Source organism: Cottoperca gobio, chromosome 7 (genome assembly GCF_900634415.1).
Source record: "Cottoperca gobio chromosome 7, fCotGob3.1, whole genome shotgun sequence".
NCBI classification, from domain to species: domain Eukaryota; kingdom Metazoa; phylum Chordata; class Actinopteri; order Perciformes; family Bovichtidae; genus Cottoperca; species Cottoperca gobio.
The window spans coordinates 6,302,511-6,324,438 of NC_041361.1; the positions used below are offsets into that span (position 1 = coordinate 6,302,511).

At 39.6% G+C, this 21,928-nt stretch overlaps 2 protein-coding genes and 1 pseudogene across 4 annotated transcripts; all 3 read left to right on the forward strand.

Moving 5' to 3' along the window:
• Positions 1-750: 750 nt before the first annotated feature.
• On the forward strand, positions 751-5,074 carry LOC115010914 (cytosolic sulfotransferase 3-like). Its single transcript, XM_029435823.1, has 8 exons — positions 751-890; positions 1,352-1,484; positions 1,579-1,701; positions 3,274-3,374; positions 4,055-4,181; positions 4,279-4,376; positions 4,468-4,642; positions 4,744-5,074. Exons 1-8 carry the CDS (start codon positions 882-884, stop codon positions 4,854-4,856), a joined length of 879 nt encoding a protein of 292 aa, XP_029291683.1. The 5' UTR covers positions 751-881; the 3' UTR covers positions 4,857-5,074.
• A 3,621-nt stretch (positions 5,075-8,695) lies between these two features.
• LOC115010983 (cytosolic sulfotransferase 3-like) lies at positions 8,696-14,238 on the forward strand (annotated as a pseudogene).
• Positions 9,512-20,512, forward strand: LOC115010912 (cytosolic sulfotransferase 1-like). Of its 3 annotated transcripts, none has more exons than XM_029435819.1 (9): positions 9,512-9,563; positions 10,484-10,604; positions 18,338-18,476; positions 18,598-18,726; positions 19,004-19,122; positions 19,537-19,663; positions 19,762-19,859; positions 19,969-20,143; positions 20,246-20,512. In XM_029435819.1, the coding sequence occupies exons 3-9, from the start codon at positions 18,338-18,340 to the stop codon at positions 20,356-20,358; spliced, it is 900 nt and encodes a 299-aa protein (XP_029291679.1). In that variant the 5' UTR covers positions 9,512-9,563; positions 10,484-10,604; the 3' UTR covers positions 20,359-20,512. The 3 variants fall into 3 exon arrangements, with proteins under 3 accessions (XP_029291679.1, XP_029291680.1, XP_029291678.1); XM_029435820.1 differs by lacking the exon at positions 9,512-9,563 and adding an exon at positions 9,571-9,619; XM_029435818.1 differs by lacking the exons at positions 9,512-9,563; positions 10,484-10,604 and having other exon boundaries at positions 17,679-18,476.
• The last annotated feature ends 1,416 nt before the right edge of the window (positions 20,513-21,928 follow it).

The following is a 21,928-nucleotide window of genomic DNA, read 5'->3' on the forward strand; positions in this document are numbered from 1 at the left end:
TAAAAGATCACAGCTCTATATTGCCCTTTGGATAAGTGCTTACGTAAGAATTTATTTTCTCTTGGACATAGCGTGTCTTCCAGAACAGAGCTGTTTATATATATATATATATATATATATATATATATATATATATATATATATATATATATATATATATATATATATAAAAGAAGCTTTGTCCCATGAGGTTTTAACTTTAAAGGAAAAGGAATGCCATATGTTTTGAGTTGAACCCATGCACCCAACAATTCCCAAGTGGCTGACATTGTTTAAATGTGCATGCAGTATGTTCAAGCCCAAAGCTTTTGGAAAAGAATTCAGACTTTTTTCACTTTTTAAAAAACTAATCATACTCATGAGAGAAGGAGAGTGCAAGTGTGAACACAGAGACGAGACATGTTCACCTCTTAGACAGATCCAAACCCAGAAGTAAGGAGTGTTGAAAGAAGTAAAACTGTGTAATGCCATTTAAGACATACCCATAAACACTAAAGATAACAAGGTGTACTTAAAATGAATATTGAGAAAACTTAGTTACAGAGAGAAGAGTCCCCCACAAAAATATACAGTATTGACAGTTTTTCTAGTGCTTTGATTAAAATACCTTGCGTTCTTGTTTGAGAGGCTAATCCCAACCTAAGGGGAACTCCTCCTCCACTGAATGAAGGTATGCCAGTGAAATCCCTTTAAGAATTGCTGTGGCTGACTATTATCTAGAGGATAGGGGAGGGGCTGGAGTCCATATCAGATCTAGGACTGAGCCTCCAATAACAATGGAGAAAGTTTCAAGAGTAAAGAGGAAGGAAAGGAAGGGGAAAACTACAGCACAGGAAGAGAAAAGTATCAGAAATACAGCGGAGTAACGAGCAACATTCAGCATGGACAAGGTATTTCTCTAAATGATTCTAAAGTCTAAAAGTATTTTTTCTAAGCACTACATTGTGCTTTACTGTCAAGTGTGGTTAATGTTCTTGTTTAACATGTAATGCTGATCAAATGAGAATAGATTTGTAGAGAGAAGAATTGTAAAAAGCATGCAAAAGTTGCATGTATTCAACTTCTTTTTCACACATTTGAGTATTCAACCCCCTTTGTCTTCCACAGCACGGGTGGGGTTTTTTTCTAATACTGAATCTATGAGCACACTACTGTCCTTTTGGACTGGCTATTTATTGTTTCCTTCCTTCTTTTAAGAGTAGAAGTTACTTTTTTACAGTGAACAATGTTTGCATTCTTTTCCACACAATCAAATTCCAGCAGTTTAATTACTCAACACACAAGGATCATATGTATAGTATGTTTTGATTATTTGCCTTTCTTTTCTTTCTTTCTTTCTTTAAACATGGAGATACCCCCTCGACCAGAAATGTTTGACTTCCATGGAGTCCAAATGACCCACTATTTCACAGACAACTGGGAAAACATTCAAAACTTTCAGGCCAGGCCAGATGATATACTTATTGCAACATACCCCAAAGCAGGTCAGCATAAATGATTTAAAGCTCATAAAATATGTGTGTAGAGAGGTGAAGGGGTTGGAATAATTGTATTTCCCTCTGCCTGTCTGTATGTTAGGAACCACCTGGGTCTCCTACATCCTTGACCTGCTGTATTTTGGTCGGACAGAGCATCAGACATCCATCCCAATCTATGATAGAGTGCCTTTCTTGGAGCTCTTCATCCCATCTTTTGGTTCAGGTTCAACAGATGATCAAATATACTCACCACATTTCACATACATGCTTCACAAACATATAAATCACTTATTTAATGGTCCATTGTGTAGGATTTAGTGGCATGGAGCGGTGAAATTCAGCTTGCAACCAACCTAGCGCACTCCCTGAAGTCCCGCTTCCTATGTAGATAAGAAGGGCTCTTTCTAAGATAACAAAAACACAATGATTATTAGTTTCAAGTACTGATTAAAACACTTATTAAAACATAATAATCAATATTATATTCCATATCTGCCAATGGAGCCCCCAAAACCTACACACTGGACCTTTATTTAGTATACTGTGTGGTGATTTTCTATCTTTTGCTTAAAGGTGCAACGTGTAAGGTATGCCACAATGTTAGTTTAAAACATTCATAAAATGAACTGGCATTATCAACAGAATGTGATAATGTGTTGAAACTAGCATCTTATTTGACTAGTCCTGTCTTGTAATACCATTTGTTTATTTGTGAGTCGGTCCATGGTCTGTGTACATTTTGATAGTTTAGTCACTAAACTTTGGATTCAATCCACTAAATTTTTGTGGATTAAATCCAAAGTGGCAGAAATGAGAACGAGACTTGTCTGGTCCTTACCGCTGCTGGAGGTGGTGGACCCCCAGTCAGCATTTAGCAGCCAGAGCAAGCCCCAGCACTAAGAGGCTGATACCAGGTGACTGCTGCCCCAATTCCTCGCCGGACCAGCAAACTTGCTGTTGCTGCTGTTACACAGGTTAGACCAGTGGTTCCCAAACGTTTTCTGCAGGGCCCTCCTTTGGTATATAAGAATATTTTCGAGCCCCCCCTGGGAGCCCGGTCACAAACTTGTCCATGTTATGCTAGCAGGGCCCAAGCCTTGCCGCGCCCCCCCTGCAATAGCTCTGCACCCCCCACTTTGGGAACCACTGGGTTAGACCCAGCGCACCAGCTGTGACTCCCGGCCCTGGGGTATGTGCTGGCTGAATTCAAGTTGCAGCGGCCGCTGCCGAGGGCCACCCGCTCTCCTCCCGGCGGTCTCCTGGCCTTAGGGAGCACGATGCGATGGTGCGGCTCTTTTCCTTGTTTCTGGCATTTTGGATTTAGTTAAAAAAAACAAACTATCAAAGCAAACATGGACCGTACAGCCCCGGGTTAGTGCCACAAACACACAGATGGCTAACATAAACTATAGGCTGACGCCATATGTGAAGATTGTAAGATAGCAGTGTTATTTAGACCGGCCTCTAGAGTTTAAACAGTTTAATAGATATTTGTGTATTCTTGACCTGCTGTTAGTTAGAATCTTTTTGTTTTTTTGTTTTATAGATGATGACTAGATTGTATGAACCCAGTAGTAAAGATGAAATGCTGCTTATTTTTTTGGAGCATGTGGCCAGGCATTACACGTTGCACTTTTAAACTTCAGTAAACGTTATCATTGCATGTAAAATGTTCATATGCCTTTTATTCATATCACACACACAGTATTTAGGCCTACCTCACTTTAGCAGTCAAGAAACTATTTAAGCACTTTACATGATCAGGGCTTTGTTCACTCCAACTTTCTTTACACAGGAAAAGACATGGTGGACAACCTCTCCACCTCTCCTCGACTCATTAAAACTCACTTTCCAGTCCAGTTTGTGCCAAAGTCCTTTTGGGAACAAAACTGCAGGGTCAGTAGTTTGTGTGTTTTTTGCATTATATCATGTATGTCAGGGGTCGGGAACCTATGGCTCTTTCGATGACGAGATATGGCTCGCAGACAATTTTGAGCTGACATTTTTAAACATGATTAACAAGTAATATATAATTATACTGTGTCATTTAGAGTAAAACATTTAGCAGCGGATTTTGTTTTAGTTCTCCCCTCTCCTTTCCTCCACTCCGTCTCTGACTGTAACTGTGTGCGTGTGTGTATGTGTCTGTGCGTTTTGTGTGCGTGTCAGTGTGTGTAGGGGGCGGAGCCCTGCACTTTTCGAAACAGCAGAGGAGAAACTGCGCAAAGCAAGCAGTAGACCAGGGGTGTCAAACTCAATCACAGAGAGGGCCAACATTAAGGCATCGTTTCGGGGGTGAAGCTTGGAAACTGCAGCGCTCACAGACTCACACTTTGCTTTGAGTGTGTCATTACAAAAAGGTTCCCGACCCCTGATGTATGTATTATCACAATGTGCTGAAATTGAGGATTAAGTAACATTAAGTACGAATATTTTATTTAAAGACTGAATGATAACAACGAGAAACTGTAGAATTGTAGTCATGTTTTCCACCAGTTACAACAACAAACATACAAAAGTATATTATGTCTCATGTTGCGTTGGTCTTCAGATCATTTAAGTGTTTTCTTCTGCAGGTGGTCTACGTGGCACGCAACGCCAAAGACAACATGGTGTCTTATTTTCACTTTGATCGCATGAACTCAGCTCAGCCAGAGGCTGGAGACTGGAGCAACTACATCCACAGATTCATGGAGGGAAAGAGTGTGTATGAAATACAATAATAATAGGTATGAATTAAATGTACAGATTTCTACTGAACATTACTGAAGTGCTTTCACGTGTTCTCCTGTGGGCTCAGTGGTGTTTGGATCCTGGTACGACCATGTGAACGGCTGGTGGGAAAAGAAACAGAGTTATGAAAAACTCCATTACATGTTCTATGAAGATCTAATTGAGGTAATTTAGGTGTTATTGAGAGCGTTGATATTCAGGCTACTTTTCTCATTTAGCTGGTAACATTGAAATGATCTGAACACTGTGTTTCCAGGACACTGGACGGGAAATAGACAAACTCTGCTGCTTTCTTGGTTTGTCTCCTTCAGCCGAGGAGAAGAAAAGAGTTACAGGGGGAGTGCAGTTTGATAATATGAAAAAGGACAACATGGCCAACTATTCTACAAACCCAGTTATGGATTTCAAAATTTCTCCTTTCATGAGAAAAGGTAAACTGATGAATAAATAGCTACATATGTGCGACAAGAAAAACACAATCAGATGTTCACTTTTAGCTAAAATACCTGAGTTATTCTCTGTGGTTCTGCAGGGAAAGTTGGTGACTGGAAGAACCATTTCACTGTCGACCAGAGTGAACACTTTGATGAAGACTACAAGAAAAAGATGAAGAATCCTACACTGCAGTTCCGCACTGAAATTTGAACAGGACTGGACAGGCTGTGTATATGTGGGGGTGCATCCATGACTGACTGGACATGTAGCATTTCTGTGCAACAATCAAGTTACAGTTGCCTCTAATGCAGGGGTGTCAAACTCATTTTAGTTCAGGGGCCACATTTTTTTTCTTTGAAAAAAAATGATGAACAACCTGAAGTTTCTTAAGAAAAGAAGGTGCAATTTCAACAATATTATGCCTCCGTTTATCATTTACACATGTGCATTACAACTTACAGATCACAGTGTATCTACAAAGGCACAAAATATTTAATCACAGGTATCTGGAACAGTAGTTTACTTTATGATCAAAACAACACATTTCTACACTTTGCAAAGTCATCCCCTGGGCCGGATTGGACCTTCTGGCCGGCCGGGTTTGGCCCCGGGCCGCATGTTTGACACACCTGCTCTAATGGTTTAGTACGAGTGTGGAGTCTATCTTCTTGATACATGCCGTGAAAAACAAAACTCCAGGTTAATTATGAAATCCACAAAGAGACACTTTGCATATATAATTTGTAAATGAGAAATCCTTCTTCTCTGACATTTTTACAAAAAACAATAATAATGCATGTGCCTTGTCTGCTACTATCAACAGACTAACAAGCCTTCCTATGTCAGTAGCCTCTGAACTTCTATCCACCAGGGTCTGTGATGAATTTATCATTCTTTACTGACATCCTTTAGAAAGTAAGACCTCCAAATCAGGCATGGATATGTGTTGTCCCTAGTGTCCACCTAAAATGATTTCAAATACCACTACACAATTTTATCTGATCAATCCATAAAAATATGAGTTGTGTATACCAAGTAATACTAACACCAGGGTCTAATAGAATAACCATAAAGTAAGATACATTTATTAAAATAAGTAAACTAATAATAACAGTAATATTGAGCATGATATTGAAAAAGTAATATTAGACATATTATTGATGTTGTTGTCCTCATTGTTCATGTTTAATTACCACTGGTATATGATATTTCTATATTTTCAATTAAACAACAATAGCTCATTCATGTTGTTTGTATTGTTTTCTTCTGTGTCTGAGACATTAAATAACAAAAGTGATCATAAAATAGGTTAAACGAATAGGGGGGTATGAAATTGCACTTGATACAGCCCCCCTCGCCACCACTAAGCGGAGGCCGATCGTGGATATAAGAACCTGCGGCTTATGTCAGAATTGTAAGTTATAATGCAAAATTCCAAATTCTTCCACTGAGTTTTGAATTTCATTTTCTTCCGGTCTAGTTGAAATTCAGTTTCTTCTTGTTAGTGCATCATGCTCCAACTGCTGCTGTTTGGCTGTTCAAAACTTTAAAGATGAGGCTGACATGTTCTTTTGTCAACAAGTCCAAGAAAAGACCAAAACCAGCAATTAATTGATCCTAAAGTTTTACCAGCCAAAGTCTGATAATGTAGACAAATTAAATTTCATTACTTATTCATATTATATATTATTATGTCGGAGCTCCGGTACGAGTGCCGTCTGAGAAAATTTATTTAAAAAACAAAGACGATCTCTCACAGTGGTTGAAAATCACTGGTCTAAGCCATCAACCTGTCCTTTAGACCCGATTCCAACTAAACTGTTTAAATAAGTTTTACCCTTAATTAACACCTCGTTATTAAATATGATCAACCTGTCTCTATTATCTGGCTACGTACCACAATCCTTTAAAGTAGCTGTAGTAAAACCATTTCTTAAAAAGTCTTGATCCAGAGGTCTTAGCCAACTATAGGCCGGTATCTAACCTTTCCTTTCTCGCTAAGATCCTTGAGAAAGCAGTTGCAAAACAGTTGTGTAATTTTTTTACATAATAATATTTGAGGTTTTTCAATCTGGATTTAGAGTTCATCATAGCACAGAGACGGCACTGGTGAAAGTTACCAATGACCTTCTGTTGGCATCAGACAAAGGACTTGTCTCTGTTCTTGTCTTGTTAGACCTCAGTGCTGCTTTCGACACTGTTGATCATGACATTCTACTACAGAGACTGGAACATTGTGTTGGCATAAAAGGAACCGCACTAAGCTGGTTTAAGTCCTATTTATCTGAGCGATCTCAGTTTGTACGTGTTAACGATAAATCCTCCATAACAGCCAAAGTCAGTCTTGGAGTCCCGCAAGGTTCTATACTTGGACCGATTCTATTCACCTTATATATGCTTCCTTTGGGCAATATTATAAGGAACCACTCTATAAACTTTCATTGTTATGCGGATGATACCCAATTATATTTATCAATTAAACCAGATGAAACCAATCAATTAGCTAAACTTCAAGCATGCCTTAAGGACATAAAAACTTGGATGTCTAGTAACATTTTGATGTTAAACACAGACAAAACTGGAGTTGTTATACCTGGCCCCAAACGCCTCCGAAACGCATTTTTTAATGACATAGAAGCTCTGGATGGCATTAATTTGGCCTCCAGCACCACCGTAAGGAATCTTGGCCTTATCTTTGATCAGGATCTGTCTTTTAACTCCCACATAAAACAAAGTTCAAGGACTGCCTTCTTTCATCTACGTAACATTTCAAAATTAAGACACATCCTGTTTCAAAATTATGCAGAAAAACTAGTCCATGCATTTGGTACTTCAAGGCTGGATTACTGCAACTCATTGTTATCAGGTTATCCCAAAAGGTTGCTTAAGACTCTTCAGTTGATCCAAAATGCAGCGGCACGTGTAGTGACAAGAACTAGGAAATGGGATCATATTGCTCCTGTATTAGCTGCTCTACACTGGCTCCTGGTAAAATACAGAATAGAATTCAAAATCCTTCTCCTGACTTACAAAGCAAGCTCCAGCATATCTTAAAGATCTCATAGTACCTTATAAACCAACTATAGCATTGCGCTCCCAGACTGCAGGGTTACTTGTAGTTCCTAGAGTACCTAAGCGTACAATGGGAGCCAGAGCCTTCAGCTATCAAGTTCCTCTCCAGTGGAACCAGCTTCTAGTTTGTGTTCAGGAGGCAGACACACTCTCCACATTTAAGAGCAGGCTAAAGACTTTCCTTTTTGATAAAGCTTATAGAAAGGGCTGGCTCAGGCTTGCCTTGGATCAGCCCCTAGTTATGCTGCTATAGGCTTAGACTGCCGGGGGACACCTCCCTGCTCTCCTCCTTCTCTTCCTCTCTCCTCCCCTCCCTCTCTTCTTCTCCCTCTCTATCTGTATGCATTTATGTAAATGTATGTTACTAACTCAGCATCCGGGGCATCATCCCCGGAGTTTCTGTGTCTCTCATGTGGCAGGTTTCCACTGATAAAGTTTACGTCAGGATCAGGAATTGTGGCTGCGCCTGCTGCCCTGGTCCTGCTGGACACCGGAAAGCCTTTTTGATATTATCCTGGATTCATCCAAACTTTCTCTTTTTTGATCACAACATAATTTCTGTCAAATGGATGTTGTATTTGTACTATGTTGTTTATCCTGTACACACGACATCTATTGCACGTCTGTCCGTCCTGGGAGAGGGATCCCTCCTCAGTTGCTCTCTCTGAGGTTTCTTCCATTTTTCCCCCTTTAATTGTAAGGTTTCTTTTAGGACGTTTTTCCTTGTGCCGTGCGAGGGTCTAAGGACAGAGGGTGTCGTATGCTGCACAGTCTGTAAAGCCCACTGAGACAAATGTGTAATTTGTGATATTGGGCTATATAAATACATTTGATTTGATTTGATTTAGCTGAGAGCTCAAGGGGTGACAAGGGGAAACAGTGAAATCTGAGGGATGTCTGCCTCCAGCCATTTTGCATGTTTATTTCTATTTTTTGATTGCAAACAGTTGTTATAGACTACAGCATTGGACCACAAGATGGCAATATGTGCCCAGTCTGTGAGGAAAACGCTGGTCAGGTGACGTTAGTGAGGCGTTTTAAGGTCACAGATTAACAGGACATTGTGACGAGCACACAGTTCTTATCGAAAGCACAGCCAAAGGAATAATAATCAAGAAACTCTATCAACCAGCAAATAACATGGATTGACCTCATGTTCATGTTCATCTCATTACAGTATGTTTGTCTGTAACAGATGAGTAAATGACCATGACCCAAAGATAGTTAATGTTCACTAGATATGCATGAAGAACATTCTTTTACACCTATGAAAGGGACTATGATAATTTAAAATGTTTAATCAAATCGACAGTCACAAAAATGAATACACACGCTTTATTATTAATTGTTAATTAATAAAACTTATATCATGATCTAATCTGAGACTGTCCAATGATCCAACAAGATGCACCTACCAGCACCTCTGATGTTCACTAATAACACATTGTATGTATCTTGTTTGTCTAATCTGTACAAAAACGGAGCCTAAATTGGTGAATTTTGCTTTTTTAAGCTTTTAAGTTTTTTTGTACAAATAAAACAACAGGATAAATGTTATGTCTGCCATTATTGTATTTTATTCTTTTTACTGCAGCAAAATAATAAAGAACTCAAATATCTGAATCGTGGTAATGTTTAACCTGACTTTCATGAACTATACCCCTGATTTGATATATTTGTTTGACCGGTCAGAGTTAAAGCTGATAAAAGGAAACTTGTCAGTTTGTTAACGCCTTGATTCTTTCAGGAAGTTGTGCAGCATGTCACACTGAATATTACACAATTAACTGACTTCTTTATTGTGGATAATTCAGACACAACCACTTTTGAGAAATCCTCAGCAGGGTGAGTGGACTACTTTGAACTGGAAAACTCACAATGAGAAACAGGGTTTTAAATATGTATGTTTTAAAAATCGTGCTGCATTCAAAAGCTAGTTGGCAAATTATTGCTTGAGTGTTGATTAATATCAGCAAATATTTGACTGTTTGACTGTCTGGGATTAATGATAAAAAATTGTAGGCTCATACCTCCACACTCTGGACAATATTATACAGGATACAAAGAAGCAGTTTGTGTGTTTCAACACATGTTTTATTTGGTTTTACTGGGGAACTCTTTTAATTGAAAAGGAAATGTTGTAAGTTTTGTGTTTCCCTGTGTAAGGACATAATGCACATTTTGGCAGTCTGTATCGTAATTTATTCGGTGATGGAAAGTAGGAGAGTACATTTACTAAGAACTGTATTTAAGTAGACTTTTGTTTAGTCTTTTTCCCTTTTGTAGATTAAGCAATCCAGTGATCAATTGAAATGATCCCCACCTTTACCAGCTGCAAGTCATGCTTACACAGTCATTCTTCTCTAATTATAATCCAATAATATATATAATAATATAATGTGTCTTTTCTCATTTTATCTTAACATGAAATAGTATTGTACTGACTATTAATCGTTATTGCAAATAACGTCACCAGTTCCTATTTGATCATTTCTTATCTAGACTGGATGGATGAATTTGTTTCTGCATTTTTGTCAGTCCTGGCAGCATGGCTGATATTCATACTTGCATTTTAAACTCAAAATAAGTAATTTTTGCATATGGAGCTGCAACCTCGGCCAACACTGTTTGACTTCCACGGAGTCTCCATGACCAAATACTTCACTGACAGCTGGGATGAGATACAGAACTCAATGTATGTTGATGACTGACCTGGATTGATGTTTTTCCTACCGAGCAGAATGTCTGTCTATGTTTAATCTCAGGATCAACATGGGTCTGTTACATCCTGGATCTACTGTATTTTGGGAAGACATGTCCAGAGCGTCAGGAGTCCATCCCTCTTCATGAGAGAGTGCCATATCAGCAAACCTTCTCTACCCACAGGTTGAATCATGTGATCACTCAGATAATTCTAAACTGTAATAATTTTTTGTAATAATAATCTCTTCATTATGATTGTTGTGTGCATATTATCACGGCAAGTGAGATTTTGTTTACACATAGGCTAAAGTCCTGAAACAGCTCTATAGTATCAACCAAATACCTCAGATCAGTTTTGCAACTGTTCAATTTAAAGGGCAACAATGTGTTTTTGGCCCATTGGGAGCTAAATTGCAACATATCATCGTTTTATAAGTCAAGAACTTGTGATCAAACAGTTGCTTATTTACACATCCGGGTGTTACAGAGCAACATTATCACTCATTTGCAGTTGTGTTTCAGGCCACTTAAATATTGTAAATCCAATATTCACTCTTCATTTTTGGTCTCTAACAACTCCTGAATGAAACATCTGGCTCTTTAGCTGCTAAATGCTCCACGATGTTCACCAGCTAGTTGCTCACTTTGTGTGTCTACGCTTTGGTGCTGATCAGGAGGTGTACAGTGGGTTTTTACATTCACAATTGATACGTAATTATTATAAAACTATTGGTTATCCTTGCTTTTAGTGTGATTTTAATATTAATGTCACCCATTCAAAAGTTTAGTGTAAATTCATAAAACCAAGTTGTTGTCTGATGTGTAAACAAGTCTAACTATGCATGCAGTTAGTCACTGTTACGCCCCGGCTCGGCGAGGGAAAAGGAAGTAACATACAACCAGATGTTGATGGCAAAATAAGATATATTTATTAAATATGGTGGACAATTTGACAAACAATTGCTTTTAACAACACCACAAAGAACAAAAGGAGGGCTCTTAACACAAGAGCAAATAAGGCATCAAAGCCAAACTAACCAAACAAACTCGGGGTGAAAACTTGATAACAAAAGAACACATAAAACAGCGCCGGGGCACCCTAAAGTGCCTAACAGAAAACGCTGCAAACTTCTCAACAATTAACGAGCCAAAGGTAAACCTAGTTCCAACACCTAGGATACCGGAACACAGAATTTCAACCGACAATATACGACATACAGACTCTAGTATCCACCCAAGTACGAGGCATATGGCTGACAACACCAGCAGCCCCGACTATCGAGCTGGCTAGGCATTTGTAGTCACCGGTCTCTCCAGTGCGCCTCGGATTGGAGAGTCAGAACAGGTGCACACCAATCACAGCCGGTCTTCATCAAGGTGGGAGGAGGAGGTGTCGCCGCAGCCAATCAAGCGGGCGGCGGTTACACATCCAAATCTGCATACCTAAATAGGGACACAAGGTGCATGCATCCACAAAGTAATCCCCCGCAGATAAATAAGGCCGTGGCCGTAACAGTCACTAACGGATACTTCTTTTCACAAAGGTAAAGACTTGGCAGACCAGCTCCCGACCACTCCTCGTCTCATTAAAACTAATTTACCAGTCCAGTTTGTAATCCAAGTCCTTCTGGGAGCAGAACATTTGGGTAAAAGCCATGCACATACAGTATGTAGCCTGTAAAATGTGTGAGTCATGAACCCCACTTAATTATGCAGATATATTATAATGTAGTGGTTTCTGTTTCTGTAGATAGTCTATGTGGCTCGTAATGAAGGACAATGCGGTGTCCTATTACCATTTTGGCCGCATGAACAATGTCATGCCAGAACCAGGAGACTGGAGCACCTTCCTACAGCATTTCATGGAGGGAAAGGGTGAGCTTAAAGTTGTTTTAGTTTCAAGGAGGCATGATATCATGTCATTTCCTAAATGTGGCTAAGGAGGTACAGCAGTCATCCACCAATGTTTATCGCTCCTGATGAGCAGGTTGCACCTTGTATGGTAGCCTCTGCCACCAGTGGATGAATGTGTGTGAATGGGTAAATGCGGACTTGTGTTGTAAAGTGCTTTGAGTGGTCGCCAAGACTAGAAAAGTTCTATATAATTGCTGTCCATTTGTCATATATTATACTGTGACTTCAGCGGTGTTTGGATCCTGGTATGACCATGTGAGCACCTGGTGGGAGAAGAAACAGAGTTATTCAAAACTTTACTACATGTTTTATGAAGATCTGCTAAAGGTGAGCTGCAATGTGTTTGTTTGTGGGTTATTTACAAGAGAGCTGTTAATCTTCAAAATGGTCTAGACCGTGCTACATAATCAATCTTGCCCTCAATCAAAACTGATGAAAATGCTTCATACACTGAAGGTTTTATTCACCACGTCCTTTACCAAAACGACAGAATAGGTTGTTTGCCAATGTCTCCAAAAGCAACCTACAGTAGATGACCATACCAGTGGGAAATGAAGTCACCTGACTTCCTCCTTTGCTCGCGTCATAATTACCGTATGTCATAATGGCCACGAGAGGTCGTCGCCTAACAATAAACGTAAATATGGGTCCTAATAATCTGTTACGTCCTAAACCTAAATGTCCGTTTTTTTAGGAGGATGGTCTGATTTTATACTTTAAAAGAAAATGTTTTCTTTCTGACCTCTGCTGGACATTCATGCTCATGTTTATTCATGTTGGTTGCTTAACAAATTACAACATGCTGTATAATGATAGAAGTATGTCACAGTCTGCTCCAGTACTTCCTACCTCAGTCCGGTACTTTTCCACACCCCGCCTCCTTCTCACCTCACCAGCCAGCCACTCACACCTCAACACCTCACCTTGGGCTCAGGCTGCTGCCAATTATTCAAGCCCTTATTTAAGCCTCTCCCAGTCACTCACTCAGTGCCAGATTGTTCTCTACTCATGTCAGACTTTCCAGCAATTACCCCCGGACTGATTTCCTGTTACCGACCCTGCCTGTCTCCGAACTACCCGCCTCGTCAAATCCCCGGAATACCCACCAGCCTTCTGTCCCCGACCTCGAGCTCGGTTTCCTCATCTCTGAACCTGGGTTACTTATGTCTGAGTAAGACCCTCTGCTGTGTGAAATTATCATTTTGCATTAGGTCTCTGCATGTGTCCTGGGATTTCCTGTACCTGCCTGTTGCGGTAAATAAACCTGTCTATCTACAATTCTAAGCTACTCTAGGACTAAATCGAATCCTAACTTAATCCTTCAAGGAGGCAGGTTTAACCTCTGGCTAAATCCAACTGTTTGTTTGTGAGGCAGCATGGAATACTTGGAATAGCTAAATGAAGATGAACATGCACAGCAGAGGCCGGACGAATACTTGTTGCAGTACCCAGGGGGTCCGCGACCCCCTGGGTACTGCAGGGGGTCGCAAAACTGTTTGTAGATAAAGCAAATATTATTTTATAAAAATATATATTTTGAACTCTAACAGCACCTCCCCTCTCGTTTGAATACAGCTGCAGTAGGAGGTCCATGCTACACCAGTTTGGGGGTCCTTGGCCCGCTGGTCTAGCCTTTCCTCCTTGTCTCAAAGAGGAAGGCTTTTACCCACTTCGCACCAAGTTTTTGACAACTGGAACTTTTCATTCAAGTCTTCAAGCCTGTTTAGATTCCTTTCCTCTGGGGAAAATAACACCATTAGAAACACAAATATAACCATCTGATCCACAGTCATACTCGTATAATACCAAATACATACCTATGTCAATGTATGTACAGTGTGTGTGCGTGCCACTGTGCTTCACAGCAAGCTTCACAGCAAGCAACATTAAAGATTTTGAAAAAGATGGACTGACAGGGGACTATAATTGCCTGACAATGTAACTAATTAACTTTCTGTGGTGTATTTACCATTAGTGCTCAGGTCTTCATCTGAACTTTCTACATGGTCATCGTCTGGAATACCACCCAGAGGTCGCAGGTGCTCTATAATTCCAGACAGCAAGTCACTGATTTCATCGGCTTTGTTTGTTTCTGGTGGTCCTCCACCAGTCTTAAATCGCTCTCAAGCTTTTTAAAGCCAGTTTAAGGTTCTTCCACAGAGTCTATAAAGGCAGATATAATTCTACATGTGATTTTGGAAAATATAAATCAACCACTCTTTTTCTTCTCTGTAGCAGTAGTATGGATTTTACTTTCTATAACTGGATGGTTGGACACAATTTGCTTTAGTAGTGTTTTTCTTATATTCACTAAAGTTATTGGAACGTATTCTTTTTGCATCTGCCATACTTCTATCCCTAGATCCACATCACAATTGATGTTTTTGAATCCATTCCAGGTTTTTATGAGCTCATACTTAACCTAATGAGGCTTAACCCAGGTGTTCTCGTTTACTCTTATTTACCTTACTCCAAGATTCTATAGTCTGCGACTAACTAAACCAAATTTAAGCCACCTTTATGCTAGAGACTTAAATGTTTTAGATTAACTAGTCCACATTAAGGCCTATTCCTGGCTTAATCTAAACTCTGTCTGTGAAACCGCCCCTCTATCAATCAGAAAATAACATGGATTGACCTCATGTTCATCTCATTACAGTAATAGCTGTTTATATGTCTAACAGATGAGTAAATGACCGTGACCCAAAGATGTTTTGGTTCACTCACTAGATATGCATGAAGACCTTTCTTTTACACCTATCAAAGGAACTATGGTAATTAAAACATTTGAATCAAATCGACAGTCACAAAAACGAATACACACGCTTTATTATTAATTGTTAATGAATAAAACTTATATCATGGTCTAATCTGAATCTTATCTTCAGACAATTAAAGTGGTTATTTTAGATAATTTATGTGGCCAACGTTGCAATGTTCTACAAAGATCTGATTGAGGTCATTTCTTTTGCGGGTTGTATTTGTGTGTAACTGTTCTCATACTGTTCAAGTTACTTTTCCAAAACGCTGCTGTAGATGGTAATAGTTTGATACTTTATAGTTCATTTAATAGACAAAATTAAAATCTTCTCATAAACTGCCTAAAGAAATAGTTTGACATTGTTGGAAATTCGCTTAGATGACAAGGTCGTATCGACTATCTGTCCGTTGAAAAGGCTACAGCCAGCAGCCAGTAGGCTTAGCACAAAGACTGTCCAATGATCCAACAAGATGCACCTACCAGCACCTCTAAAGCTCACTAATAACACATTGTATGTATCTTGTTTGTCTAATCTGTACAAAAACTGAACCTAGTTGATGATGACCAAACCTTATATCAGGGGTCGGGAACCTTTTTGGCATGGAGAGCCATAAAAGCCAAATATTTTTAAATGTATTTCCTTGAGAGCCATATTTTTTAATGAAATTGAGTTTTAAGTATATCACGTCTCCGAGTACTAAAAGCGCTATCAGTGTTTCCCCTACCATTGTCTGTAACCCCCCACGGAACCCCGCTTATGTCATTTATCTAATTTATGTGCACGTTTCTGTGTCTACTGCACGGGTGTCAAACTCAAGGCCACAATTATATCCAGCCGCGAGAAAATATCATGTCTATCATAACTGGCCCGCTGGTTTTGGTAATTAAATCAATGCATGGCACAACCACGGGAAAATACATATTTGAGGAAGTATCTAAATGTGTTAGAAATTAAACTGCCCCGGGACTGACGACAGACAGAGCCTGCGATGTGATGAAAAGAGCACCAGGATGCTCTGGAGATGGAACATGTAATAAGCACCGTAACACAGACAGGAAACTTTCTAAGAGTCAATGTAAGTCTTTTCCTGAGGAGATACATTCTGAACATGGCGGTGCGATGGCTCACCACAGATCTCTGGGATGAAAAGTGTGGATGTGAGCTGGCCTGTTTGTGCGACATAGCGAAGCATCTCACTGTTAAACCTGCAGCTTCAGGGCCGTGTGATCACAGACATGTATGATGCAGTGAGAGCTTTCCAAGCCGAGCTGCCTGTGGGAGACTCTGATGCAGCAGGAAACTTTGGTCACTACGTGTTTCCAAACACTGACAAACCATCTCCACCGCTGTGTTCCCGACTGCGCATGAACTGCTCAGCAATCCGTTTGCAGTTGACGTGGAAACAGCACATGTGAACATCCAAATGGAGCTTGTTGACCTCCAGTGTAATGACACACTCAAAGCAAAGTGTGACTCTGTGAGCGCTGCAGTTTCCAAGCTTCACCCCCGAAACGATGCCTTAATGTTGGCCCTCTCTGTGATTGAGTTTGACACCCCTGGTCTACTGCTTGCTTTGCGCAGTTTCTCCTCTGCTGTTTCGAAAAGTGCAGGGCTCCGCCCCCTACACACACTGACACGCACACAAAACGCACAGACACATACACACACGCACACAGTTACAGTCAGAGACGGAGTGGAGGAAAGGAGAGGGGAGAACTAAAACAAAATCCGCTGCTAAATGTTTTACTCTAAATGACACAGTATAAGTATATATTACTTGTTAATCATGTTTAAAAATGTCAGCTCAAAATTGTCTGCGAGCCATATCTCGTCATCGAAAGAGCCATAGGTTCCCGACCCCTGCCTTATCTGTTTGATTGTCTGGGACTATTGATTAAAACATGTTGGCTCTCACATCCAAAGTCTGGAGAATATTATACAGGAGTGAACTAGAACACAAAAAAAGCAGTTTGTGTATTTCAGTGAAGTTCCTCAGTGACAGTGAGGAGTGCAGTCTCAGTTGAGTGGCCTGCGTTGAAACCAGATTGGTGCGGATCAAGAAGGTTGTTCTGGTGAAGGTAAGACGAGAGTTGATTAAAGACTACACGCTCAAGTGTTTTGGAAAGAAATGAAAGAAGAGAGACATGGGTCGAGTGAGGGTTTCTATAATATAGGGTTCACTCTTGTCTCCCTAAGATTGTTAGGAAAGCAACCAACTGTTAAGGAAGTGTTGATGAGAGGAGAAAAGGGTGAGAAAAGGAAGGTGGTCAGGAGCAATAGACTGGAGAAGATGAGAGGGGTTAGGGCCCAGAGGGCAGGTGGTAGGGTGGGCAGAGGTAACGAGGGATAGAACATCTTTTGAAGAGAGGGAGGAGAAGTTAAAGTGGGGGGAAGTTATGTGAATGGTGAACAGTTGATGTCAGTCGGTAAGTCGGAAAATTAAGAGTGTATGTCAAATGTCTTTTTTACAAAGTAGTTGACAAAATGGGACAGTAGGAGGGAATAAGAAGGAGGTGGAGGACTGGGGGGAATCAAGGAGGGTGGAGAAGATAGAGAAGAGTTTTTTGGGGTTGGAGAAAGAAGATTTAATTTTTTGTTGGGAGAAAGAGGAGAAAAGAATTTTACTTTTTGTACTTTAAGTACATTTGATGGGAAGACTTTTGTACTTTTAATTAAGTAACATTTAAAATGCATGACTACTTTTAACAGAGTATTTCACTGTAGTATTTTACGTGATGTAAGTGTTTACACAGCATTTCTTCCTCTCAAATGCAATTACATAAAAAATCAACAAAATATTTTATTCCATTTGCGATCACACACCCTGAACAAATTAAAATAGACACTTGACCCTGACCTGTTGTCAATTTACCAACGTGAACATCACAGTCTAGGCCTTAACAATGTTGGAAATGAGTAATTAGCAACTTCTTTCTGTTGAACTCCAAATCTAACAGAACGAGCAGAAAGACCATTTATTTCTTACTTTGCTTGTACGCACACATGCATACACAATGGACGGCACACTACATATCATGTGAGCGCTGGATAAACCTGAGAATAGAAGTCTAGCCTGGGGCTGTCAATCACATCTTCCTCAAGAGGTGATTGGTTAAAGATTTACTATTAAAACAGTGAACAGTGTTTTGTTGAAATATTTTTCGAAGACAAACTGACTTAATTTCACAATTAACATTTATTTTGTATGTTTTCAGTCTTTTCTCTTTTGTTTTAAAAAAGATGGATGCATTTTCTCGGCCAGAATTGTTTGATTTCCACGGAGTCTCGATGACTCACTTTTTCACAGACAACTGGGAGAACATTCAAAACTTTCAGGCCAGGCCAGATGATATAATTGTTGCAACATACCCCAAAACAGGTCAGTTCACAAACATGAACGGGATGTGCTCTGCTTTATACTGTAGCTCTGGATTAGATGTGTGTTTAGAGGTGAGAGGTTTTATACTCATCCTTTTTACTTCCCTTCGTCTTTCTTTAAGGAAACACCTGGGTCTCCTACATCCTTGACCTGCTGCATTTTGGTCAGACATGTCCAGAGCGTGACACATCCGTCCCTCTCCATGAAAGGGTGATTAACTTGGAGATTGCCATGCCTGCTATGCAGCCAGGTAGAATTAACAATTACACACTCACCATACTTTATAAGTCACAAACACTTTTATGCCATGGTGATAATTCTGCCTTTTGCTGAAATGTATAAAGTAAATTGTTGAATTACATGTGATTGTGTATATTGTAAATGTGTTGTGTGCCAGGGAGTGTGCCATAAGGTAATGATAATTGATGCATTTATCTTCATCATGGTATCTAAACGTTTGGTGTGTTGTGTTGTATTTACCACCCTGTAGGATTCACTGACATGTAAACTGTTTTAATAATGTACAGGATTATCCATGAAAAAAGGAACAGAAATCCTGGACAACGTCTCCACCTCTCCTCGACTCATCAGGACTCATCTACCAGTCCAGTTTCTACCAAAATCCTTTTGGGAGAAAAACTGCAAGGTCACAAGTGCCTTTTATGTACTGTACAAATTTTAATGTCATACAAAGTTAAGAAAACAAAGACAATTTAAAGCCAGGGAGATAATTCAAATGTTACGTATATCATGCAGGTTAAAAACTTTAATTAGACCAGAACTGACTACAGATCTTTAGCAGGTTTATGTCTCTCTTACTGTTGCATTCTTGTCATTATGTCAATTAAAAATAACATAAAACTTCAGCAAAGCAACTTAAGCAACATATAGTATTCTTATTTGATGTGAAGGCTGAATGATGACCAAAGGAAACAGTGACATATGATGCATGGATACTTCCAGCTACAAGTACAGCTGATTTATGATCAGACGTTCATAAACACTTAGGTATTTCATGCGAGAGATCTTCAGATAATGTAAGTGTTTCCTTGTTGTGTAGATAGTCTATGTGGCCCGCAATGCAAAGGACACTGCTGTGTCTTATTTCCATTTCGAACGCATGGCAAAGATCTTCCCAGAGCCTGGAGACTGGAGCAGCTACCTCCAGAGATTCATGGATGGAAAGAGTATGTATGAAATCCTCTAATAAAGGTGCTTCTAATGGAGATTCACATATTTCTTCCACACTCATCAAGTGCTTCCATTTCTTGTGCTGTTGCTTCAGTGGTGTTTGGATCCTGGTGCGACCATGTGAACGGCTGGTGGGAGAAGAAACAGAGTTATCAAAATCTCCATTACATGTTCTATGAAGATCTGATTGAGGTAATTTAGTTGTCTTTGTGTGTAATTTAGAGTTCTCATACTATTCAAGTTACTTTTTCAAAACGCAGCTGTAGGTGGTAATACTTTATACTTGACCCCATGTTTCCAGGACACTGGACGGGAAATAGACAAACTCTGCTGCTTTCTTGGTTTGTCTCCTTCAGCCGAGGAGAAGGAAAGAATTAAAGGCAGAGTGCAGTTTGATGATATGAAAAGGAACAGCATGGTCAACCATTTATCAGTCAAAAATTTCGATTCCAAAATTTCTCCTTTCATGAGAAAAGGTAAACTGATGAATAAATAGCAACATGTGTGTGACAAGAAAAACACAATCAGATGTTCACTTTTAGCTAAAAATACCTGAGTTATTGTTTGTGGTTCTGCAGGGAAAGTTGGTGACTGGAAGAACCATTTCACTGTCGACCAGAGTGAACACTTTGATGAAGACTACAAGAAAAAGATGAAGAATCCTACACTGCAGTTCCGTACTGAAATTTAGAGGCCTGTGAATAATGAAGATTTCTGAACTGACGATTAAATAGATAATAATGTTGTTGTTACTGATTCCAATGTTACATTTCATTGACAAGAATATTGTCTAATCAGTGTGAGACATCTTTTCTTATAATGATAATTATAACTGATGTTATAAAATCGTCAAAGAATGTGCAATAATATTTAAAAAAATCAAAGCTTGATGACTCAGACTTTGACAATTATGTCACTAGTTTGTGTTAATTAGATGGAATTGTATTTACATTAATGGGTAGATATGTATCTCAGACAGAACACATTATTAAAGTGTGGCAGGATGCTAACAGTATCCTGAATCAATGAAAATATACAAGACTAAACGGAGCTAGCCTATGACAAGCAACAAGCATGTTGCAATTATCATTGAATGCTCGCAAAGCCCTTTTCATTTCAGATGCAAACAACTATTATTGATTACTAGATGAATATACAGGGAAATATTCTACACCTAAAATGTACCGACACATTTTGCAAATTTAATGCCAATTAAAATCTAAATACAGTTAGATGATGATTGCATTTTTGCTCACCTGAAATCTGAGTTTGAGACGTGTATCACAGCCCATTTTGAGCCATCCGGCACCAGTTTATAGATTACACAACTGTTATATGGAAACCTGATTCCTTCAGTGAATAGTGACCCCCAGGGGGTCCGCAGAGGTACTGCAGGGGTGGGGGGGGGGGGGGCACAGAACTCTTCAAGCCTCTTCTATACAATATATACAGTAGGGGGTCCCTGCACCACGCTACACCAGTTTGGGGGTCCTTGGCCCGAAAAACGTTGAAGAATTAACAGCAATAATTGTATGTTTTCTCGTTTTTATTTGAATCCAGACATGAAATGCAGCAAGAAATACAAGAACAAAAGTTAAGCAAAGTAAAGGAATAATTCTAACACTGTACTTCTGCACTGTGACTACAGACTGGAAGGGGCACATTGATTGTATTTTCTATGGCACGTACTGCTTTGTGGAGGGGACAACACTACAGGTGCTGGAGGTACAAGTCAACTGTGTTTCTGTGTTAGAACTAAGAAGTACAAAACATTCAAGCGCAAGTTTCTATCTGGGCCATATTCCATTATACTTTTAGAATTTTCTGCGGGCCAATTAAGAATGGACCAAGGGCCGTAGTTTGGACACCCCTGCTCTGAGACATCGCAAGCTCACACTGTGCTGCAATGGTTTGGAGCCGCGATCACTAAGAACCTCGATTAAATAAACCGTGTTACACAAACACCGCAGATTAGCTCCGCCTCTATGAACTTGTACCTTAAATGAAGTGCAATACGAATATTTAAACAGGGAAAACGTGAAGACAGTTACACTCCCACCAAATCACTTTTAAAATTAGAAACTCAAATGTTCTGTATATAACAGATAATAATAATAATGAAATGTAAATGTGTATTTAACTATAAGCCTATGAAATGCAAACAGTGAGTGAGAGTTTGTCTGCTTCCAACAGTAAAACGGTCTTGTGGATAGGCCTTTCGAGGTAGACAGCTTTAGAGATGCGCCTTCCCTTTTCATCGA